The sequence below is a fragment of the Hydra viridissima genome, unplaced genomic scaffold, assembly GCF_058129835.1.
Source record: "Hydra viridissima isolate aposymbiotic clone 2 unplaced genomic scaffold, HvirCarnegie_v1 scaffold_3, whole genome shotgun sequence".
Classification (NCBI taxonomy): Eukaryota; Metazoa; Cnidaria; class Hydrozoa; order Anthoathecata; family Hydridae; genus Hydra; species Hydra viridissima.
In genome coordinates, this window is record NW_028324302.1 from 11,439,433 (window position 1) to 11,448,248 (window position 8,816).

Consider the following 8,816-nt stretch of genomic DNA (forward strand, 5'->3'; position numbering starts at 1 on the left):
GATAATTCACAATGTTTACTTGTTGAACAGAAAAGTAGAGGTGGTCTTGTTCATCCATCAAAAGATGTCATTGTAATTTGTACTATTGTTGAAAAATTTTTAAGACATAGCATTCCAGACATATCGAAAATCAAAGAATTACAACTTTTTACAAAATCTATTCCATATTTAAAATTAAATATCCGTCGTCAACTAATTTCAAAAGTAATTTTTCAAGGACTGATAAAACACATCCAGGAACTTCCATTTGAAGATAATCATTTGGTTAAATTGATCAATTTGATTATTGATGCTTATTTAGATGTGCGTTTATACCATGTCTCATCCTGTGCAACAAGTTATATACAAGGAGTACGAGTTCGAAATAAACTGACCAAACTAGTGTTGTTTAAAAATCAATAAAAAAGTGTTTATGTTCCTGCTATTAATACATTACAAAACATTTGCAAATAATGTAAATTATTTCTGAATATATATATATATATATATATATATATATATATATATATATATATATATATATATATATATATATATATATATATATATATATATATATATATATATATATATATATATATATATATCACACACACAAACTGGTACATACATATTAACTATTTTCAGTCCTTAATATTACCAGTTCTTTTCCTTTTATTGTAAAAAAATTACCTTAATCCAACAGATTAAAGTCTTTGTCAATATACAATAAACTAAACATGTATAATATACATAAATATAGGTATATATTATAGTGAATATAATGTACACACATATAGATGTATATATATAGTTGTTTTAAGTCTTTTGAAAATACCATATTTTGAAAGCCAAATTAATATTCAACAAGAACATAATTTCAACATTTAGACTGTATATTTTGTTTGCCAGTATAACTTCACTGTAGGTTAACCGTTTATTATCGATTCCTTAGGTCTCTTGACTCACGCTATACTGATAAATTCTTAATAGCCTCAAGTCTTGAGCCAAATAACTTATTGACAAAGATTATATAATCTAATTAGATAAATTTTATCTAAATTTATTATTACATAATTACTTTTATTAAACCTATTTACAAAAGTAAAATGCTATATCTTTTTACATGCATCTTTAAACTGTTTACGAATTCGCGTAAGAACATTTTGCCTCACTCTACGTCACATTTTCAAAAAAAGCTCGGCTTCAATTTTTTTATAAGGCCAGATACGGCTATGCCGTATCCAGTGTTTTATATATCTATGGTTGCTACGGACCGTAGCCGTTATTAAATTTGACTTTTTTAAAGTTACTACTGCGCTTGCGTAAAATAGCTTGTCGCTTCTGAACGACCGTGCCATGCATGGAGTGGATGTGATACTACCTCTGCGCGTTTTGGTCAAGGAAAGATAGCTGTACTGAAGTTTATTGAATCGAATAGTGAATTCGCTCAATCTTTATGTACAGTATTCCAAGATCCCTTTGCAACTCAAGATCAGGTAGCGAATTTTGGAATACAAGTGGTTTTGAACATGTATGGTACGCAAGACAATGAGCATATTTTTTTTTTATTGATTTATAATATTGTTTATTTTATAATTATACGTCCATATTGTTTTGCAGAGGTTTAATTTAGCTCAGCTATTACTATAGGTGAAAAAAATAAACAAGTCTCGCTAGCACAACTTAGGAAACAAAAATATATGAGAATGGAGGCAACTTCCAAAAAAAGAATTCAGCCAGAATGACTACCACCAACTGAAAACGCGATCAAGTACCATCCGTTTCGAGTGTATTCACAAATTCAGCAATGGTTGGGAGTCAATATAGATGAAACAAAGTGGGGATGGAGAAGGGAAAATGACGTTTTAGTACCTATAAAGACAGACAAGGTACGTATACTGGAGCAGCAAAAATAAACCACAAATGCCGATTTTACTTTCAAAACGGATTTCTTGAAAATACTTATTTTTCAATAAACAATCTAAGTTTAAACCAGCTCCCAAAAATAGTTTTAATTAACTTTTCAACTTAAGTATTTTTTTATTCAGGATCCTGCACCAACTCACATTCTTAATATCATAAGATGTAACTGCGGCACTAATACTAAAACACTATGTGGAAAAAAATGCCAATGTCGACGTCATGGAATAAATTGCATGACAGCCTGCGGACAATTCCAAGGATTGTAGTGCACAAATGCACCAAAAAATTACGTCAATATCGATGACAGCGAAAATGAATATGAAAGTAGTGAAGATGGAAACATTTTTGAAAAAATGTTTGACTTTTGATATTATTTCTAATTATATTAGTCGAGTGTGAAAAGCACTTATATTTAAACCATAAATGAAAAGTTAATCAAAAGTAGTTAAAAATATATTTATTATGAAAGAAAATATTTCAAAAATGCTTGTTTTTTTAAATAGTTATACTAATAAACAAGTTTTTTTTTTTATTTCAGTCTCAATATCAACTATATATCTAATAAATTTTTAAGTAAAGGTATTTTAATATACTATAAGTATTAGCCTATGTAAAAAATATTGTAAAAAAACTGCTGACATCAGCATTTAAAAGATTTCTGAAGTACATTTAATTTTTTTAAACTTTTACACATTAGGCTATATCTGCGCAAAATTTCATAAAGACTAAGCAACTTTATAATAAGTTATTACAACTTATTGACAGTAGACATGACGGGTTTTTTTTTGTATTTTCAATAAATTTAAATAAAGTGAGGTGAGCTAAAATAATCATAACTTTTTTTGCCCAATATGGATTTTGGATATGTTAAAGTAGATAAAATTACGCTTCGAATGATTCCAAATTCATCTTTATCCAAATTTTGTCGAGGTTGGACCCTAATTTGACTAGACTATTTTTGCTCTTTCAAGATACTGGAAATTTCGTTGAGGGACCGTATGTCTTAAAAAACTATTTTTTGAAAAAATTAAGACGATACGGGAATTTAAATGCCGAATTATTTTAGATCAAAAGATTTAAATCAATTTAGGGTGGATCAGGCATGCATGGAGAATATCTTTCTAAACCCGTCCCGTTGCCATCTTCTACAAGTTACGCTTAAGACGAAAGACTTCAGAATAAAAGAAACCGAGTGAATATCAGAATTAGAGTGAATCAGCAGAAAAGGTTATTTTAACTAACGCATTTTATTCAAACAGCGCAATTGATATAAATATGCAGATAGGTTTTAAATATAATTTCTTAAACCTTAAACGATAATAATTGGAAAATTCGAAGATTTATTTCTTTCAAAAATGCCAGTCTGGAATGATAAAAGCTTGTCTTTATCTTTAGGACACTAAAAAAAAAAAAGCCAGTTTAAAATAATGCAGTATTATCTACAAATGGAGAAATTCACAAAGATTTGAAATTTTCAATACAAATGTTATTCTATTTTAAGTTTTAACTAAAGTGAATTTATTGCACATTAGAAGATTGAACAAATATCACTTATAATATATCAATTCAGGGTGGCCACTCACTTTCCCCTGAAATTAAAACAATCTGCATTTTTTGCAAAATTTTTAGATAGACAAACATGGATAAGATAATCACAAGTAAATCATAATAATATCTTCCTTATGTCTATCTTTTTCTCCATATATTCAAAAAATATGTTTGCCTTTCAAAAAATTCTTTAACCTTTCTCTTGTTATAATTTCAAATAAATACCCTGGTTTTTTCCTGACCTAAAAATGCTTGCATGACTTTTGATTCCCAGTTTAGTAAACACCCTGCAATGGCTATTCATCATGATAGCTATTAGCAGATAAAAGAGGATTTGAATACAATTTTGTTTAAATGAGAATTAAAATGGAAGACAAACTTGAAGACCATACATTAAAACTATATAAAAAAAAACTAATACATAGAAAAAACTATTCTGATTTCTTACTTTTATTCTGAAGCAGCCATAACAACATCTTCTTCTTTGTGCTTGCCTTTGGCTTTTTCTTGAAGTTTAGTTCGATTTTTTCTGTCAAGAATTTTCTTACGATCATGATCAATTTTAAGGCGAACTAATTCGACCTAACAGAATAAAACTTATAGTAACATTTTTAAACCAAACCAGCTTTTTTTTTTGTAAAATATTTAACTACCAAAATACTTTAAAAATAAGAGATGAATCAGAAAGACAGTTAACTAAAGTATATACAATGTTTGGGCTAAACACTTCCATGTTTTTTAAACTTAATTTGAAAGATACTTTTTAACAAGTATTCTTATCTATAAAGATTGCATTTCAGTACACACATCCGAATAAAAATTTATCTTTTATTAAAGGAAGAAGATTTTAATATTCTATGTTTTGAATCCTTTGATCAATGACTGAAAATGATTCTGTAAAAAATATCAAAATGCACCAACTGAAAGTTTTGTTTAGAGTAACCAGGAGTTACTCTAAACAAAACTTTTAGTTAAATGCATGTCTGTGGCCAACCCAAGTTTTTTTACTTAATATATAAACAGAGCCAAGATGCAGTAGCTCTTCATCTGACTTTTAGTGTTAACCTGTTTTTATAAAATAACTGAAAACTAATCTTGTGCACATACAAGAATGTTACTTATTAAACTTGCTGCTATCCTCTGACAGGTATGCATCATTTTAGATGGAAGTTAAGAAAAAAGTTTTGTGGAAAGTACATTTGCAGTTTTTGGTATGAAGTGCTATGGTGTGGCTATGTAACATTTTTAGAATAAGTTAACTAACTTTAGATTGAATTATTTTAATCAGTGGTATTCCCAATAACTAACTGAAAGATTTAAACTTTTTTAAACTGAACTGAAGTAAAATTTCAAAACATATTTATTACTGAAAAGGGTTTGCTTTACAACTATTATTAAAATACTCTTTTACTATATATTTATATGCATTATTCTTCAGTGACTTTCTTAGCAACATTTAAAGCAATGGTCTAGATTTGTAACAACTTACTAAGGTATTGGTTACACAAATAACATTGTTAATAACAGTTATTTTTAAATATACCTTTACTGGACTAAAATGCAACATACTTATGAGTTAAGTGTAATTCAAAATGTTTTTCTAGGGATATTTATACTTAAAAATGATATTTATAACATCATTTTAGCGTGGCTACCCACTTTCTTCTGAAATTAAAATGTTCCTGCAAATTATGCAAACTTTTCAAGACAAACATGCTTAAGATGATTATGAAAACCATAAACAATACACAGGGTTTGTAGCCAAATGTTTATATAAAATTCCCTGACTTTTTGAAAAATCAAATGAATTTCCCTGACCATTTTCAAAATTTGCAATGGTTTTTATAAAATGTTTAAAATTACTACTGTAATGAAATGCTAAAATTATACATGCTTTGAATGACAAAACTTATAAAACTTAGCTATTAATTAATTTGGATGTTAGTATGGATTTTATTATACATATTAGTATGGATCTTATTATTAAGGATGACTAAGAATGAACACTAAGAAGTTTCAGATGATCTTCAAGAAAAATCTAAATATTATGCACACAAAATTTAGTTTCAGATAATCTTCAAGAAAACCTAAATATTATGCACATAAAATATTTTATAAGTCATCTTTCACTAACACAAAAATAAACTGAAATATCTTTCAACATCTTGTGCAATATATCGTCAGCTCGGAATACAAGTGTCATATTCAACATTTCTGAAAAAAATGACTTACATAAGCGAACTATCTATTTTTTGTGGACTTATTTTAAAAAAAATTATCAGATAGCTCAATTAAATTTTTTTCGATAGCTCAATTAAATTTTTAGTTCAGTAGATCATTTGTCGTAAATGAACTTTTTATACGAGACGCTCGAGGTACATTTGTTGTACTTAGCGTAGACCAATAGTAGCGTTCTATTTGCTCACGTGACTCTAGATTTAACTACGTATAATCCGTTCATTTGTTTACTTTTAACATGTGTTTTTTTGTAAATAAAAAGTGATACACCCCATTTGTTTTTTAATATTGAATTGTTTTTTTTTTTCTTTGAATTGAATCGAAATTTCAGTAAATAAAAATTATTACTTGTAATTAAAAGAACTAAACAGTATTTATAAATATATTGTTTGTTTGTAAAGATAAGTAACGAATATGGAATATTTCATAACAAATTTGGAGTATTTTATGGCTTCTGATGCTGATAATCCAATACCAATAGTATTGGAGCTAAACCAACAAATGGAGGAAGAAACTCCTGGATATGTAGTGGAAAGTCCTACTTATTCATCTTTTTCTTCTACTATAGTTTCTCCTAGCAATGAAAAGCAAATATAAAATACTTGTGTACAAAGATTTCATTACAATACGTCTTGTGTTCAAATAATTTTAAAGAGATCATTATTTTTACATTCTAAATAAGCTCTTGAAATTTCTTTCATTATTACCTTTTATTTATTTTTACATCAACTGTATTTATGCATTGTTTTTTAATAATACTCTAAGTTACTATTTTAATAACAACAATTTTTCTATTTTTAATAAGCAGTTTGATAAATACTTTCCAATACAATAGATTTACAGCCCTCCTACTTTATTCAAGTTACTGTCATCTATTGAAAAAACTTCTGGAGTAGAATTGAAAGTCATACAAATGTACAAAGATGACTTCAAAAACTTCAAACTTGCTTCAAAGTCTTTATATTTCCATAAAGTGCCTTTTGCAAAGGTAAAACTAATGTGTCATGAAAAACATCTACCTTTTCATATTAAATTCAAAAAATCGTTCTTTGGTCAGTTAATTGAAGAAAGATTGGTAGAAGGTACCCCTCAGAGAAAAAATAAGCAGAAAGTTAAAGTTCTGAAAGAATTTCCTCCATTAAAAAATGATTCAACACGTTTTTGCTCTCAGATAAAAAAATTAATGACCTTGAGTCAATAGTAAAATATTTTGTTGCTGATGATCTTGAATTTTGTAATACTCTTTTTAAGTCACAAAGCCTGAACAATTAAATATATCACTTTATAAAATGTTTTAATAAACATTCTATATATTTATTTCTTTATTATAAAAAAAAAGGTACAATAATGAAAAATGGTTGTTTTTTATATTTAAGGTTTAACTTACTTATATCATTTTTCACAGACAAATTAAAAGATATGTGTGATAAATTAGTTATTTTATTTTCAATTATTCAAAAATAAATAATGTTAATAAAAATTGCTTAATGTAAAAAAAGAAAAAATTGTGAATATTTAGTTATTCATAAATTGAGTAAGTGAAACCTTACATCATACTCAATTTGTCAATAAGTATATTTGTATAAGAAGCTTATTAATTTTTATATAAGCTTGAAGATTGAAAACTGTATATTTCTGAATATAATGCCGATAAATTGGTTACCGGGAATGAATTAAAGAAAAAAAATGCGAGAGACAATCAAACTAAAATTATATTAATGCTATAAGTCATTGTTAGTTACAACATAAGTAAATTTAACCTTAATTCACCTACTATCAAATTAATTGCATTTATGACAATTGTATTCTGACCAAATGTTCTGATTTTGAAATACATTTGTCGTATTTGAAAAATCGTGCTCAAAATTACAGGGGAAGTTTTTTTTGTTTGTTTTTTTGACAATTTAAACAAAAACTTATATTGATTTTAGTCAACTTTGTTAAATTTCAACTTGTAGTTAAATTTACATAAAGAGATTTTGTACTTTAAACTTTAAATGCAAAATTCTCAGTTTAAACACAGTGTCGTATACGACACTTGTATTCCGAGCTGACGATATGTCTATAACAGAGACTACTTTGGGTTAGTCGTTTGTTATCACTAATTGTAGCTGTACCTTTGCTAATTGAACAATTCCCTGACGTTTCCCTGACTATCTGAAGAAAAAAAAAAAATTCCCTGATTTTCCATGACTTTAGCCAAAATTGGCTAATTTTCCAGGTTTTCCAGGTACAGTACAAACCATGAATACATCTTTCTTATATTAATCTCCTTCTTTGCTTAGGTACAATTAATAGTGACAGTATAAAGATGCTTTTATTGCAATTTGTATTGAATTAAGTAAAAAATTAAGAATTAGTGTTGATGGAATTGGAGTTTGGTGGGCATCAGTTTAAGTCTATCCAGAATAACTAGTAAACTATAGCTATATGTTTCAAGATTATTGTTGTTTTAGTAACAAAACTTACAGTCATAATAATAATCTAGATAGAATTTAAATCATAATTACCTTGCTTGGATGTATGCCAACACTAACTGTTGCTCCATTAGCCTTTTCTCTTTGAACTCTTTCAATATGAAGAACCCACTTTTTTCTGTAAACACTAATAACTTTTCCTGCTTGAGCACTTTTAAATGGCCCACGTGTAACAATAACTTCGTCGTCTTTTCTTACTGGCAGTGAACGAACTGCATATTTAGTTCTAAGATCTTTGGAGAGAGGAGCACTCATAAGCTTTCGTCGCACACTGCTTGGAGCAGAAAAGTGAGCCTTTCGGCATTTACGTCTTGACGAAGATACCTGACTATTTTTCTTCATTTCGTTGTTTAGGCCACAGCTTAGTCTCTGGCACGAAGTTTAAAAAGAAATGATTGTAAGACATCACGAAATGTACGGCCGGCAGAAGACTGGAATCTACACATATTCGTACATACTTTTGAGATTTTAATAAGCATCGGCGTTTGGTTTTCCGTTTTTTAACGAATAATAACGAATAAAATAAAAATTTCTGTATAAGTTATTTAAAATAAATCTAATTTAAAAGGATTTGCATTATTAGATGTAAAAGTTACCGGTTTTCAGAAAAAAAAAAGTGACACCTCACAGGCCTTATGATGTTTTGTT

At 27.8% G+C, this 8,816-nt stretch overlaps 1 protein-coding gene and 1 pseudogene across 2 annotated transcripts; one reads left to right on the forward strand and one right to left on the reverse strand.

The window, feature by feature from the left end:
- The first annotated feature begins 635 nt into the window (after nucleotides 1–635).
- On the forward strand, nucleotides 636–2,273 carry LOC149891000 (uncharacterized; annotated as a pseudogene). Its single transcript, XR_016451065.1, has 3 exons — nucleotides 636–1,518; nucleotides 1,633–1,871; nucleotides 2,031–2,273. The product of XR_016451065.1 is annotated as an uncharacterized LOC149891000 (transcript).
- A 914-nt stretch (nucleotides 2,274–3,187) lies between these two features.
- LOC145180457 (large ribosomal subunit protein uL24-like) lies at nucleotides 3,188–8,596 on the reverse strand. Its single transcript, XM_080055355.2, has 3 exons — nucleotides 8,202–8,596; nucleotides 3,902–4,035; nucleotides 3,188–3,304 (listed from the first exon to the last, which is right to left on the reverse strand). The coding sequence occupies exons 1-2, from the start codon at nucleotides 8,508–8,510 to the stop codon at nucleotides 3,904–3,906; spliced, it is 441 nt and encodes a 146-aa protein (XP_079911481.2). The 5' UTR covers nucleotides 8,511–8,596; the 3' UTR covers nucleotides 3,188–3,304; nucleotides 3,902–3,903.
- Between the last annotated feature and the right edge of the window lie 220 nt (nucleotides 8,597–8,816).

Excerpts from the sequence above, each read along its gene's own strand:
- LOC145180457 (XM_080055355.2), bottom strand. The coding sequence starts at position 8,510 with ATGAAGAAAAATAGTCAGGTATCTTCGTCAAGACGTAAATGCCGAAAG. Across the intron at positions 4,036-8,201 it reads TTGGCATACATCCAAGCAAG|GTCGAATTAGTTCGCCTTAA; the intron begins GTAATTATGATT and ends TTATTCTGTTAG.